General features: G+C 40.2%; 1 protein-coding gene across 11 annotated transcripts in view; it reads left to right on the top strand.

Annotated features, from left to right (window-relative positions):
• The window catches only part of STK39 (serine/threonine kinase 39), a 437,393-nt gene that overhangs the window by 418,523 nt on the left and 2,622 nt on the right, over positions 1–16,248 (top strand). For all 11 annotated transcript variants that reach the window (XM_072751854.1, XM_072751856.1, XM_072751855.1 and 8 more), the window contains one exon: positions 5,656–5,720. In XM_072751854.1, coding sequence (XP_072607955.1) covers positions 5,656–5,720 — 65 coding nt within the window. The remainder of the gene's footprint in view (positions 1–5,655; positions 5,721–16,248) is intronic.

Here is a 16,248-nt window from a genome sequence, read left to right as displayed (position 1 = left end):
TATGTTTGTTATTAAGTGTTTTATGTATTTGGGTGCTCCCATGTTGGGTGCATAAATATTTACAATTGTGATATCTTCTTGTTGGATTATCTCCCTTACTATTATATAGTTTCCTCTGTCTCTAATTTTTAGAGATTTTGTTTTAAAGTCTATTTTGTCCAATATTGATATTGCTACTCTGGCTTTATTTGACATCCATTTGCATAATAAAGGTTTCTCTGTCCCCTTGCTTTTAAATGCACATGTTATTAGATCTGAAATCAGTCAAGTAGTAGAGATGAAGAAAAGTAATCAATTTCAAATAGAGTAAAAGCAAACCTGTTTGAGGAGGCTCCTCTGACTGCTGGGTGGAGGCTGAGCCATTGAGGGACAAGGATTATCCTTTTTTCTCTTTCTTTCATGGTTTGCTGGTTTTAGATGTATATTTGGATTCCTCTTTATTTTTTGCATATCTGAAACTATTTTTTGATTTGTGGTTACCATTCAGTTTATATATAACATCTTCTGTGTATGGCAGTCTACATTAAGCTGATGGTCACTTAATTTTGAACTCAGTCTTGAATCGTCTCCCCTCTGCATTTCAGATACTTGGTATCATATTTTACATCCTTTTGTGTTTCTCTTTCATTTGCACCGTCTTACAAATTTGCTAGTAGAAATGCCTTCGAAGGCATCAGGTTTCCAAGGGGATTTCCCAGTGACGGACAAAGCTAAGAGTCCTCAGTCAACAATAATCCCAGCAGATGGGAGAACATTTGCCTCATTCCTAAAGTCTGGGCTGCACACCAAAGTATCCACAATAGTCCACCCCTTGGACTGCTTGGATCCACCTGGGAGTAGTTCCTCTAGCAATGGTTGATTTCTTTTCCTAGGGAAAGTTCTAAGTGGGAAGGTTAATAGTATGACTTAGTCCTCATTGCTGTAGGTAATCTTGAGGCCAGTTGATGCTCATCATGTCTATCTTCTACTTACCATTGTAGATTCCCTTTGTTGGGGCTATGACCTATGCTAGTCTGGATGGTTTATCTGCAAAGTGACCTAGACTCTCATCTCTTGAAAAACCATGACAAGTAGCCAATTTTGCTGGTTCCTTATAGATGAAATGGATTGGAAGTAGTAGAGATGAAGAAAAGTAATCAATTTCAAATAGAGTAAAAGCAAACCTGTTTGAGGAGGCTCCTCTGACTGCTGGGTGGAGGCTGAGCCATTGAGGGACAAGGACGGAAGCAGGGAGACAGTAGACTATTGCATGAGTCTAGACAAGAGATAGTGGCAGCTGTACTTGGGTAGTAGCAGTGAAAGTGGTAAGATGTCATTGGTCGCTGTAGATGTGGGTATATTTCAAAGATAAACCTTTTTGCAGAGGTGAATAATATTTTGTCTGGGTTATCAAAGAATTTGAATCGAGTGGGGAAATGAGCTCTGTAATTGGTTGTTTCAGCACATAATGATAAAGAGTCATGGTAGATATCTTGAGGAGGGGAGTGGTTATAGAGCCCTTCCTGGGAAAATCTAGGGTAGGACTTGGCAGAAAAGGACCTGGAAACATAGGTTGGGCCAGACTATGAAGGGGTATCATAGACCACATTAAAAACTTAATCTTGGGACACCTGGGTGGCTCAGTGGTTGAGCCTCTGCCTTTGGTTCAGGGCATGATCCCAGGGTCCGGGATAGAGTCCTACATCAGGCTCCCTGCAAGGAGCCTGCTTCTCCCTCTGCCTAGGTCTCTGTCGCTCTCTGTCTCTCATGAATAAATAAAATCTTAAAAAAAAACACCTTAATCCTGAAGTTGATATGAATGATTACCTGGTATTATCTAAGGAAGCAACACATCCCAGCATATGACTTGGATTCTGCAAGTAACTCTGGTGAGTGTAAGAGGATTCATGAGTTAAGTAACACTGAAGGGAGGGAAAGCAATTATGATATGCCATTGTCCAGGGTAGAGATAACAAGCCAACATTTGTTACATACTTGCAGCACATCAAGCACCAGTCTGAACTCTGTAGATGTGTTAACTCAGTCCCCAAGAGAACTCAATCAGGGAGGCACTGTTAATATCCACGTTTTACAGGTACGTGGACTGAAGCACAAATAGGCTAGAAGTTAGCCAACTTCACAGGGCCACATGGCTCTAAGTGGGAAGCAGGATTTTAACCCAGGCACTCTGACTGGAGAATTCGTGCACTTACACACTGTGCTACACTCCTCTCCTGAAGGTGAGAGCCCGGAGATTTAGGGAACATAATAGAGCAAAACTCTTGTATTTTGTTCCAAATATCATAATTAACTGTAATTTTGCATTAGCATTACCACAGTACCCATAAGGAGACTCACCCTCCTATCATTTCCTCTTTTAGTACATGTGTCCCTTTCTTGCTTTGCAATCTTATGTGGCCTTTTCTGCAGCAAATGTTCAGGATGTGTCTTTGGATCAAACAGTATTGTGACATCACCTTAGCAGGCAACCCAAGTCTGTGCTTTTGTCTTCTCTCAGCATTTCCTCTCTGGGAAGTGGGTTGGACTTGGTGTTCACTAGGGTGCTTTTCTTCACAGCTTTTGTTTGGGAATAGCTCAAATTAGATAAATTCACTCACAGTCCCCAAAAACATCAGTACTATATGAGATTGTTGTGAAATATGTTGGTATCTAGGGAGAAAAGTGTATCTTTCCACTAATCACTTATAATGCCAAAACAGACTCTAAATAATCATTATGTTACCTGTTCCTTTTCTTACTGTCCAAATGTGGAGAATATTACGGAGAAAACAGTGTCTGGAGAATACCTGACTTAGTTTGCCAAAGAAATGTCGGCTCTGCTGCCCTTGCCTCTGATAGATTATGCCCAGGACAATCTTACTTCCTTCTCTGTTTGGATTCAGGGAGGTACTGAGCATCAGCGTCTTTTTCATGTGGTTGTTAATGATACTGTCATAGTTTCATAAAGCACAATACCTACCATATCTTAGGTCAATATTATCCAAAAAGAGCACATAGAACTGATAGGGATTCAAGCCTAAGTGTAACACAGAGACACAAAAATCGCCGAGAAATAGATGGTTCACACAAAGGTATCATGTAGTCACAGCTGTAGAGCAGGAAGGTGACAACCCCTGGTACCTCGGTACGTGTTTACCATTTCCTGTGTAGTCAAGAACCAGTGAGAGCACTTGTGACTGAAGAGAGTGGCCTGGGGAGGCCAGAAGGGACCAGCTCAAAGAAGAAAAAGTCTACATCAGAAACTAGGAGAATGGGTTCTATTTGGGAAAGCCAGGAAGGTTTGGAAATAAGTCGATGGCCACTGAGTAGGGTTTAGAAGTGCCATAAGTGGGGGAAACCTATAACACCTTAAAGCATGAAGTTCAGTGTTACCAGCATGTACTTGAGAAGCTCTAAAGTTAACCAGCCCTATCCAACCCTTCCTTCTCAGCTCACGTCCCAGGTAAGGAACACTTATTTTTGAAATCCAGGTGCACAGTCAGGAGAAGGGAGAAAACCGTTGACACCCATCTTTTTAATGAGCATTGCTAGTGGAAGATAAATTAGCATCACCTTGAATTTTATGTGATGTCAGTTAAATGAAGGTATTTTATAGCACTTTACAACAAATTAGAATCAACGAAATTGAAAATAAGCCTAGCAGCTGGGATAAGTAATCAGGTAAGTGGCCAGTTTTGCTATTTTTGCTTTGAGTTGAAGACAGAATTTGAATTTCTAATATCCCTGAGGTGTAGGGCTCACAATTGAGGAGTGTGGTTTCCGGGATGATTGTTTGAGATGCTAGCATTTCAGCTTTGCCCTCCCAAGTCTGCAACTTGCCGAGCCATGTCCCTTGGAGATCGGCCCTAGCACATATGTGTGCACACCAGAGAGCAGGCTGTGAAGTAGTGTAGGACAGAGCTCAGCTTTTGGCGGAACGTTACAGAGCAGACTGGAAATAGATGACCCAGAACAGGGCAGTAAATCATCCACAATAACCGAGAGCCTCTAATGAAAGGACTGAAATTCCTATGAAAACTTTATGGCCACTCATGAAATCAGCCCACATCAGGGGAACTATTACAACACTTTTATGTTTTAAGAAAATAGTGACTGTGTGCACTTGCTGCAATTTGCATCCAGTCAGAGTGCCCTGACATCATCAATCCTGGCCCTAGTGGACAGAATTTCATGGCAGAGCTTCTCACTCCCAAGAGCCAGTGTTTCTTGTGTGGGTTACCTGATGATTTTTAGGATGGGGAATATGCTCAGGAAACTGCTGAGGCGGCTGAGGTGCTTGGCGATGATAACGATATGGAGGTGGATGTGGCCCAGGATATACCTGACATGTGTGCAAAAGGAAGAGATGATGATGCGGCGGGCGGGGTATGGGGAAGGTTACCATAAGCAAAACTTTGCAGATCACTCAGAGTGGAAGTATCAAGGGCAACGAATAAAGATAAAATGATGCCTGTAATTATGGTTTATAAAGAGAAATAGGCCATATTGAGTATATAATTTTCATTTTTTTCTTCCTCTGCAGCTGATGGTTTCAATGAAATAAACTGATCTGCAGAAAATTCATGTCTCTAAGGTGGTTTTTAGTCAACCTCAGAGAAACATGAGATACGCAGATTTCTTTCTACTTTCTTGCTTTCTGAAACACCTTTCTCAAAATATTAACTTTTTAAGTCTTAAAATAGTCACTTGACTTCTCAGATACCTAGTTACTGAAGCAGCAGGTAACTTTCCACGTGAAAAATAAAAATGATAAACAGAACTTTACTTCCATAGTCCTCTCTTTTTCCCTAACCAGCAGCGCTTACTTGGCTTTCGAGACTTTACGTTTTAGATTTGGTTGTGGAAAGAGTGAGACTTCTGTCACCATTGCCTTCTGATAATTCTGTAGCCTAAACCAGGGGATTGAGCAGGGAAAACAGACTTCTCTGCGAGAGAATCCAGTATATCATGACACCATGGAAAATGGGACAGGTCTCTGATGAATCCTGCTAATACTGTGAAACATATCTTCACAATTGAGCTCCAAACTGACAGCCTCTAGTGCTTGACCCTGTTCAGCCACCTTGGGTATTGTTCAAGGTGGCACTCCCCTGGTTTGACGGATCATCGCACTCTGAAAGCATTAACACACATGCCCGAGCCGTAGGGGTTATCCGCTGTGTTTGGTGCTTTGTTAAAAATGGGTGCAGAGAATTGAGTGGATTTATTAGGAGAGGGGTTCAAACATACTCAGAAAAAACCACTGTTTGCAATACCTCGCCTCTATTTTGTGCTGCCCTCTGCTGGCAAATAAATTTCATAGTAACGGGTGTTGAGAAAAACCAAGGGGTAAAAAAACAAAAACAAAACAAAAAAAAACACGGGGAGTGGGTAGGGGCTGCTGTCCCTTCTCCTTTCCATTAGAAAGCAATTTCCCATTTTATTTTCTGAAAGGGGGCCCAATGTATAGTGATTAATTCAGATGCACTGAAGATATAAATTGTAGAAAAATGTAGGAGACTAATTTGGTTGTTTATATGGACTTTGTAATGTCTGTGAAAGAAATAATTTTGCAGCTTATTGCATGATTAGTCAGATTTTCCAAATCATTGATGTGAAAATCCAGTGTTACTGTACATGATTTGGACGCCTTTTCTCCACGTTTGTATTTTTCAGTGGCTGCTAATTTACAGAAGATTGTAGATGATCCCAAAGCTTTAAAGACATTGACGTTTAAGTTGGTAAGTTGAAAGTTCTGGAAAGAAGGTAAATATTTCGCCATGCTCTACCGGCAAGGAGTGATAACAGTTTAATACCCTGCTCTGTAATTCTGTTGCTGTTTGTCGCTTTCTTTGGGGATCCGTTTTTTGCATTTGTCATTGGCCGGTTTAACCTTTGGGAATGTTTTCTGACCATGACCGGGAATTTCCTCTTCCATGAGCGTAGCTCATTTCCCAGTACATCTTGAAGAGCAGCCATCTGAGAAATCTTGGAGCCTGTACCATTTTGCTTCCAGTTTGTATGGCACCCTGACCATATAGACAAAATTAAACCTAATTCCAACCAACACTCTTAATAAAGCTTTCCTAGAATGAAAGCCAGGTGGTTCTAACTTTTAAAAATTGAGGCTGATTGTTGTAGAAATGGTTTAGGTAATTGGAAGCGATTGTGGAACTACTCACTAAAGGCTAGTGAACAAAGACATAACATTTTAACTCCACATTTCAAATCACAGTAATAGATTCTTGTAGAGAAGAGGTGTTCCAGCAGTTTTTCTGCACTAGTCGACTTTAATTTTAAGAACTAGAGCGGCCTCAGAGATACAGATACTGAGCCTTCCGGCCTCATTATGAAGCCAAGAGATAGGGTGACCACGGCTGGAAATGGAAAGCAGGCCAAACCGTCAAAAGGGACTATTCTGAAAGTTTTAGCAAACAGTGCATTAAGTGACTCATTTTAAAATTACCAATCTTATCAAGAGCCAGTCGGAATGCTGCAAGCAGTTTAAGATACAGATGACTAACACTTTGCTGTGCACAATATATATTGGTGATCTGTCGTTTTTAGTTCTTGTGAGAATTTAATGGAAAATGTGCGCGGCCGAAGATGTGAAATGATTAGTTACAGTAAACCACAGCCCTTGGCTAATTAACTCTCTGGGTCTTGCCTCACATCTAATGTCAGATGACTAGGCTGTGTGGTGGAAGAAAAACCCAAAGATTCTCACAGAAAGAATTTACCTGAAGAAATTTGTCTTGTTTTCAAGAACAAAAAGAACATTTTGCGCAGGCAGAGAATGATAAATTAACAAATTGAAAGGTTCGGCTTCTGCTTTAGGTCTCGTCTGTCACTTCTATTATGTTTCCAATTCACCTACATCTTAGTAAACATATTTCATTTGTATGAGAATATATTGATGAGAAGATGGTACCCTGTGTCAGGATTTCAAGCCTGTTAATATTTCTTTACTCATTTTTATACCCTAAGAAAGAAATTATAATAACACACCACCTCCAGAAGATTGGCCTAAGGCGAACAGGGATAAGAGGTTAAAGCTTTCCTGCTGGCTCATCCCCACACACGCCAAACTTGCTGCCTGTGAAACAGGAATGGCAAACTTGGCCCCTTCCTATTACTCAAGGTCTTACAGAAACACCTACTGTGTCCTCTCTAAACAGAAGGGATAAGGTCAGACTCCCATCTCCTGCTCGAATCAATTTATTCCTTCTGGGGATTCTCTGCTTGACTCTGTCCTCTTCTCTCCATCCCCATTTCCAGTGAGATCCTCTCATCCTCTCATCTTCCCAACCCGATCTTCCTGCCTACAGTTTACCAGTGCCCTGCTCCATTCACCACACTGTGGCTGTAGCCAGAGTACTTTCTACGTTGCAGAATGCTCCAGATACTTGAGTCATTCTCCATGGCCCTCTCCTAAAACTCAGCCCCCTGACCTTTCGGGCTCCTGCTTTATTACCCTTCTATATCTCGCCTCATTCTCTCCGCTCTCATTGTCCGTCTCCTCCCACTTCTGTCTGCTGGCCCTTTGTAAGTGCTTCACTCTCTTCCTGAAATATCCTTCCAACTTCTCCAGGCTGCTGCTTTGGCCCCTTAACACCTAGGCATGTTCCAACTTTCTGCTTACCTTTCACTTTCTCCAGGAAGCCTTCTGTGACGTCCTCTGTTCTCCCCACCACAAATTCACGTCTCTAAGGAGCCTAGAGGCTTCAGGGGTCAGAGGCTTCTGTCTTGGACTCCCAATGCCTAGCACACAGCAGGGGCTTGATAATTAAAATACACCAGACTAATACAAACCTCGTTTAGAAAAGCTTCAGCCATCATTTTTTTTCCTTGACATTTATTTTACTCCCTGTAAAATAATTAGGATGGTGACTTGTGCTTCATGCCCTCTTTTTACAGTCCCTTAAAATTCCTTGGCCTTGCCTGCAGAAATAACAAGGATTACTTTCCCAGGCATCCACTGTTTGCTAGACAGTGCACAAGGGGCTTTACACACTTCATCTCAGTTAATTTAAGCCTTAGGATCCCACAAGATGGTGATGTCATTAGGTTTATTTTATGTCCTGGGAATCCGAGACTCTGTGGGGCTAACTTGCCCAGGATCCTACACTGTAGATGCTGCAAATTCAACTCCGGTCTAGCATCACAGCCCATATTCGCAGTAACCGTTCATTCTGAGAGGCAGGGCCCTGCAGCTCTGTGGTTTTATGGTTTTCTGGTTCCTTGTGGATTCTTCCTTTTGGATGACTGGATCCGTGGACAGTGGTTGAGATGGCTTCTCTCCTGTACTTTAAGCAGACTGAATAGTATTGGCCCATCTGGCACAGGAGTCCTGAGGAGAACCCATGCAAGTCCATCGTGCCTCTGATAGCTTGAGAATGTAGTAATGTGGCGTTCCCAGAAGAAGGAAATTAATGGCCTTTTCCCAAAAGATAGCTAAAGATATTAAAGCCAGACTCAAGAGTGACCTCCTGTTTCTGTAACTTCACTCTCTTTCCAGCCCTCGTTAAACCTGAGGGGGTTTCTTTGTTGTTACCTGTTGCCAGCCAGCTTGAGATCCACTTGATAGAGCTCATTTGAACTGCTTCTTGGCCTAATCTTCTTTAGAACACCGACATCCTGGTTGAACCACAGAGATTTAAATGCATTTGCCTTTGTTCTTGAGTTTGGCTATTTTCTTGAAGAATAAAAGAAAGTATTTCAGAAGCATTTTTTTCCTCACAAACTACTGCTTCTCCTGGTCCTTTTATCTCTCAGCTGTTTATCATTTTTATCTCAGAGTTTGCTTTGCTTCCTAAAGGAGAATGGCACGGGCCTGAAAATTGTCTGAAGAACACAATTGTATCTTGGTACTGTGGTTCTTTTCTCACAGAAGAGTGGTTTACTCCAGGGGATGGTTGAGGCACTTTACAAAATTACTGCTGTCTGGGTCCTATACCAGATATCCTCATGTAATTGCTCGTGGGACCACCTGGGCTTTGGGCATGTTAAGTGTCCCCTGGTGCTTCCAGTATTTAGCCACGGCTGAGAAACGTGCTGTCTGTAGATAGCTCAGTCTCCAGCCTCTCCACTCTCCCACCGCTATTCGAAACACTGGGCTCAAGTTTGAAAGGTACGCGTCCCTATAGATCTGCTTATATAAGACAAACAGTGGCCCAGGGAGCCAAGGATCTTGGTTATATCAAGAGTGCATTTACATTTTTTCCCTGCCAATGAGATCTTTAACTTCGTTTGACCTATAATAAGTGAAGTATGATTTCCATTGTTGGCCTGGCCAGAGGCAGGGCGACCAGAAACCTTTTTTTATAGATAGCACTTCTAACAAAGTGGTTCAAGCTTAAAGGGCATTTCAGCTCAAATGTAACATGCTTTGACTTCAACATCTCAGTACCGTTTATTGTCGATTGTTGTAAGCCTTGCCTTGAGACAAGTCTTCTTAAATGTGTAAGGCTTTTTTTTTTAAATTTGCTACCTTGCAGTTTTTATAAAGTAATTGAGTCTTGCTGTTTTCGATGCGAAGTTTTTGAAATTGCATTAGGAAAAATACGAAATAAGATAATTCGCCCTTTAGAGATAGAATACAGATTGTAAGTGCGTCTAATTAACATCCAGTTGGTACACATTTACATGAGCATTACAGATTTTAGCTACTGAAGTTAAATAACATGCATTACATATAGCAATTTCGTAAGCATTTTGGCAATTCATGACTAACGGGCCTTATTTTTAGAGGCTTTCGTCTTAGGCATAGTTGGAGGCTGCATAACTGAGGCAACATGTCCTGAAGTCCAGGTAAAGCAGAGACTAAAATGAGATTAAAACTACTTCACAACCCCTCTCCCCCCACTGAAAGGAGAGGGAGGCTAAGGCAGAAACCTTAAGGGAACCTATCAGTTTGAGAAGATCCAGGTAGTAGCTCTGGGTCTCCTGCTCCAGTCTGAGACCGTGGTATCCTCATACTGATGGTTTCAGCTTCATCTGGAAACTATCTGATAAAAATGTTATGTTAGCCTACGGAATCAGTCTCTGGGAGGTGGGGCACTGGGATCGGAATCTGAGAGCCACTGCTTGATAGGAAGCTTACTTGGTGCTTCACACTTTGGGAAGCATGCAGGTAGCACAGTGGTTCTCAAGCTCTAACCTTTGAGTCACTCTAGGGAGCTCAAAAATCCCAGTACCCTGGCCACATCCCAGACCAATTCCATCACAACTTCTGTAGATTTTCAAATTTCCAGTGGTTCCAAAGCACACCCAGGCTTGGCGTGGAATATACTAAATCCTTTGTTGTCATTATGGCAATCTTCATAGCATCCTTACCAGAAGTAGGTTCTATCTCAAAAGACCACTTTGCTCATCCTTAAAAAGCCAACTCCTAATCTGTTCAAGTTTTATTCAGTCTCATCCTCAGGTTCTCCTTCTAATTCTAGTTCTCTTGCTGTTTCCACCACATCTGCAGTTACTTCCTCCATTGAAGTGTTGAACCCCCGAAAGTCATCCAGGAGGGCTGGAAGCAATTTCTTCCAAACTCCTGTTCATGTAAGACATTTTGACCCCTTTCCAAGAAACCCTCATGTTCTTAATGGCATCTAGAAAGGTGAATTTTTCCAAAAGGTTTTCAAATTTCTTTGCCTGGACCCATCAGAGAAATCACTGTCTGTGGCAGCTAGAGCCTCATAAAATGTATTTCTTAAATAATAGGACTTGAAAGTTGAAATTACTCCTTGACCCATGAGCTGTAGAATGGATGCTGTGTTAGCAGGCATGAAAATCACATCAATCTCATTGTCCCATCTCCGTCAGATCTCTTGAGGAGTACATTGTCAATGAGCAGTAATATTCCGAAGGGAATCTTTTCTGAGCAGTTCTCAACAATGGGCTTCAAATATTCAGTAAATCATTTTGTAAGCAAAGGTGCTATCTATTATTCCATTTATAGACCACAGATTCTATAAATAGATCTAGCATAATTCCTAAGGGCCCTAGGAATTTTGGAATGGTAAATGAGCATTGGCTTCAACTCAGTCACCAGCTGCATTTACCCCTAACAAGAGTCAGCCTGTCCCCTTTAAAGCTTTGAATACAGGCACTGACTTCTCTATGAAAGTCCTGGGCAACATCTTATAATAGAAGGTTGTTTTGTGTACATTGAAAATCTGTTGTTTAGGGTAGCCACCTTCTGTAATTCCCTTAGCTTCTCTCCTTAAGCCTCAGGAACCAACCTCCACCAGCTTCCAACTTGTCATCTGTAGCCTCCTCACTTCTCTCAGCCTTCAGAGAATTGAGGAGAGTTAGGGCCTTGCTCTGGACTAGGCTTTGACTTATAGGAATGTGGTGGCTGGTTTGATCCTCTCTCTAGACCACTAAAACGTTCTCCGTATCAGCAATAAGACTGTTTTGCTTTCTCATCAATCATGTGTACACTGGACTAGCCCTGTTTGTTTCCTTCAAGAACTTCTCTTTTACATTCACAGTTTGGCCTGACTGGTGCTAGAGGCCTAGCTTTTGGCCTGCCTTGACTTTCAACCTGCCTCACTAAGTTTAATCATCTCTAGCTTTTGATTTAAAGTGAGAGACCCGCAACTCTTCCTATCACTTGAACACTTAGAGACCATCGTAGGGTCATTAATTGGCCTAATTTCAATATTGTTGAGTCTCAGGGAAACAGGAGGCTTGAGACAAGGGAGATGAGACAGGGGAATAGCCAGTGAGTGGAACAGTTAGAACACATATTTATGGGTTTAAGTTCACCATCTTATTTGGCCATGGTTTGTGGGCCCCAAAAGAATTGCAAAAGTAACATCAGAGATCACTGATGTCATATTACCATAACAAATACAATGAAAAACTTTTAAAAATTGTGAGAATTACTAAAATGTTACACAGACATGAAGCGAGCCAATGCTGTTGGGAAAATGACACCAATAGACTTACTTGGTACAGGATTGCCACAAACCTTCAGTTTGGGAGAAAAAAAATCCAGGAAAAGCAATAAAGTGCAATAAAGCAAGGTATGCTTATATGCTGAAGTACAGTGATTGTCTCCAGGAAAAGCTCTTGTGAGATTAACTTATAGCCTGAACTAGCCACTTTTCCCCCCATGGAACACCATTTTTGTTTGGAAGAATAACTGACAAACTGGTTTTTCAGACTAAGGATTTGGCAGGTATGTTTTCAAAATGAACCAAGTAAGCCTGACACTTCAAGGAAAACAACTGACAATATTTGTCATCAGTAATAAATCGCAGCACCCGAGCAGAAAAAGGGTTTTAGAAAACTTGCATCTGCCACTGTAAGCTTGACAACATTCCACTACTTACTTTTTCTGATGAGATTAGTCATGTGTGATAGGAATGAATACGATTGGTTGACACAGTATATTGAAACACTGAGATTATATAACAAACTGTGTCAATAGTAGAAGATCTGCATAATTCAGTGATGCTGAAAAATTATATTTGGGTAAAAGATCAATTCAAAATGCAAGATAGACCAATGGTTCCAATATAACAGAGTATGAAAGTCCAATACTGTGGTGTCAGGTTCCACAATGCAACTAACTCTTAAGAAACTCCAGTTGGCAAATCTTGGTATGGTAACAATATCTACAATTACCGGAAAGACTTTTAAAATACTATTTATTCCCTTTTTCAACTATGTATTTATATGAGGCTGGATTTTCTTTATATACTCCAAGAAAAACAGCATAATATTTTGAATGCGAAAGCAAATAGGAAAATCTAGCCATCTTCTCTTAAGCAAGACATTAAAGAGATTTGCAAAACATAAAGCAGTGCCACTCTTCTCAAATTTTTGTTTTGGTAAACCGTGATTATTTTTTGGTAAGATCTTAAACTCATTACATGCTACCATGTATATTATTAGATTTAATGAATTAGTAAATGAATAATTTAGAAATTTCTCAGTTTTAATTTCTCATTCAGTATCATATAACCTACATAAGCATGTTTGTTTTTAATTATTTCAATACTTTAAATATTTTAAACGTGGTTTTAATATTAAATTTTTGTTTTAATTTTTTAAATAGTCAACACAATAAATATAACCTGCAGAAACATAAGCTTTTCAAGTTTTAATTTAAGCATGGTTAATAGTGTTATATCGGTTTCAGGTGTACAATATAGTGATTCAGCAGTTCTGTACATCACAAGGAGTGCACTTGTTGTGATGAGCACCGTAATTCCCATCACCCTTCCCCCCACCCACCTCCCCTCTGGTAATCATCACTTTGTTCTCTATAATTAGTCTGTTTCTTGATTTGTCTTTTTTTTCTCCCCCAGATTTATCTTTTTGTTTCTTGTCTTTGACTCATTTTACTTAATATTATACACTCTAGCTCCATCCATGTTGTTGCAAACGGCAAGATTTCATTCTTTTTTTAGGGCTGGATAATACTCCATTGAATATACATACGATATCTTCATCTGTCAGTAAATACTTGGGCTGCTTCCATATCTTGGCTGTTGCGAATAATGGTGCTATAAACATTAGAGAGTATATGTATCCTTTGGAATTAGTGTTTTTGTATATTTTGGGTAAATACCCAGTAGTATGATTACTGAATTGTAGGGAGCCCCCATACTGTTTTTCACAGTGGCCGCACAAGTTTGCATTCCCATCAACAGTGCACAAGCACTTCCCTTTCTCTACATCCTCACCAACATATGTTGTTTCTTGTGGTGTTGATTTTAGCCATTCTGACAGATATGAGGTCATATCCCATTGTAGTTTTGATTTGCATTTCCCTGATGGTAAGTGATGATGAATATCTATCTTTTCATGTGTGTGTTGGCCATCTGTAGGTCTTTTCATGTCTTCTGCCCATTTTTTATTTGGATTATTTGGTTTTTGCATGTTGAGTTTTATACTTTTTAAAAATATGTTCTAGATATTAACCCTTTATTGGATATATTATCTGCAAATATCCCCATTTAGTAAGTTGCCTTTTACTCTTGTTTCCTTTGCTGTGCAGAAGCTTATCTTGATGAAGTCCCAATAGTTTCCTTTGCTTTTATTTTTCAGGAGACAAATTTAGAAAAAAGTTGCTATGGCTGATGTCAAAGAGGTTACTGCCTGTGTTCTCTTCTAGGATATTTATGGTTTGAGATCTCACATTTAGGTATTTAATCCATTTTGAATTTTTGTGTATGGCATAAGAAAGTGGCCCATTTTCTTCTTTGCATGTGGCTGTCCAGTTTATGTTCAAAAGCATAAGCTTTTGAAGTCCTCGATAATTTTTAAGAGTCAAAAGGCTACCTGAGACCAAGAAGTTTGAGAATGTCTGCTTTAAGGGTCTCTGGTCCCTTTGCTCTAGAATCCAGAATCCTTTGCAAATTGCCCTGAGTGTTTTGCAGGCCACAGTGAGCAAGACAAGGACTCAGCCTTGGTTAAAATAGAGTCAGCTGGGTAGTGAGGGAAGAAAGAGCCTGAATGAAAGCCAGAGAACCTGGCCTGTGCCTCTGCCAGGAAACCAAATGTTCCAGTGTAGCTGCAGGAGCCAATGGCACAGAGGGTGAGAGATGGATTCCCTGTGTGATATACCCACAGTAACCACTGTTTGATCACCCACTCACATTGTAAATCCTCACTTCCATTACTCTTCACAAGAAGGACTTCAGATTTTTCTTTTAGCTCTCATTGGCTTAACCACTAGTGGATATTTTATTTCTAGTCCTTTCAACCTCCTGCCATCTCCATTGCCAAATTCCTGATGTATCCTTGACATGCACTGATGTGGTTCACATTGGCTAGTCCCTCCTTGGCACTGCCAGGAACCATCAGTGCTCCTACGGTGTTTGTCATTTGCCTGTTAATTAAATACATTGTGTCTATTGATTTTCTTATATAAGCATAAGTACAGACACCATTACTTTATAAAGATAAAGATACTCAAGTAGTATGTTCTAATTAGCTGCTTATTGTAAAGAAAAGCATTGGGGTTGACAAAGACCAAGTTTATGTACTGGTTTTTGGAGCAATGTAAAAGCAGGTTCATTGTGATGATTGGAAAGGGTTTTTTAAAAAAATAAAATAAAACCTAAAAAAAAAACCTGGGAAACTAATCGTTTTGACAATAATTTAGCAGGAATTAGGCCAAGAAAAGGTTTGTATGGTCCTTTGCTGATTAATTGCCCATTCCCAGTCACTTATCAAACTTTTCTCTCCCCACTTGTACTTACCCAATACCTGTTCTGATTTATGCACTCTGAAGAGACAGCCTGTGAGGACGATCTGGGTCCTGTGTGAGTGCCTGCCTGCGTATGTGGAAAAGAGAGGGAGGGGAAAAAAATGACTTTTGAATGAGGACAAATGAGAGTTTTGATGAGCAATGACTTGTTTCTAGTTCTTTTTAATTTTGAAGAAATATCAAAGTATTTGACACACTATAAGTTAGGCAATAAATGCCCTAAAATAATCAAAATTCTATTACGGAAAAACAAGTTATCTATAATGAGCTCTTCTACTTCGAAGCCACTTTTTTTCTTGCCAGCTTTATAAAGGACACTTTTTGGTAATAACCATATCACCCTCAGTGACTTGGCTAAATTGCTTACAATTTTTTTTAACTGAAAATTTGTACATCTTAATTCCTTTCACCTATTTTACCGATTCCCCCTGCCCCTTCCCTTCTGGCAACCACCAGTTGTTTGTTTGTTTTCTGTATTTAAGAGTGTTTCATTCTTATTCATTTATTTTGTGTTTTAGATTCCACATAGAAATGAAGTCATATGTTATTTGTCTTTTTTTGGCTAACTTTTCTTATTTAGCATAGTATCCTTTAGGTCCATCCTTGTTGCAGATGGCAAGATCTTACTCCTTTTTGTGGATGTGTAATAATTCCATTGTATATATATTCCACATCATCTTTATCCACTGATCTGTAGTGGACACTTAGGTTGGTTTGATAGATATCTTGGCTACTATAAATACTGCAATAAACATAGGAGTGCACATATCCTTTCAAATTAGTGTTTTCATTTGCCTTGGGTAAATACCTAGTAGTAGAACTACTGGATCATATGCTATTTCTATTTTTAGTTTTTTGAGAACCCTCCATCCTCTTTCCCACAGTGGGTATACCAACTTGGATTCCCACCCAGCAGTGCACCATATCTGTTATTTCTTGTCTTTTGATGTTAGCCATTCTGACAAGTGTGAGGTGATACCTTGTTTTTTATTTACATTTCCCTAATAATTAGTGGCATTGAACATCTTTCCATGCATATGTTGGCC

This window comes from Vulpes vulpes, chromosome 3 (genome assembly GCF_048418805.1).
Source record: "Vulpes vulpes isolate BD-2025 chromosome 3, VulVul3, whole genome shotgun sequence".
Lineage (NCBI taxonomy): Eukaryota > Metazoa > Chordata > Mammalia > Carnivora > Canidae > Vulpes > Vulpes vulpes.
The sequence above is the reverse complement of the archived record's forward strand: the minus strand, read 5'-3'. Positions and strand labels throughout refer to the sequence as shown.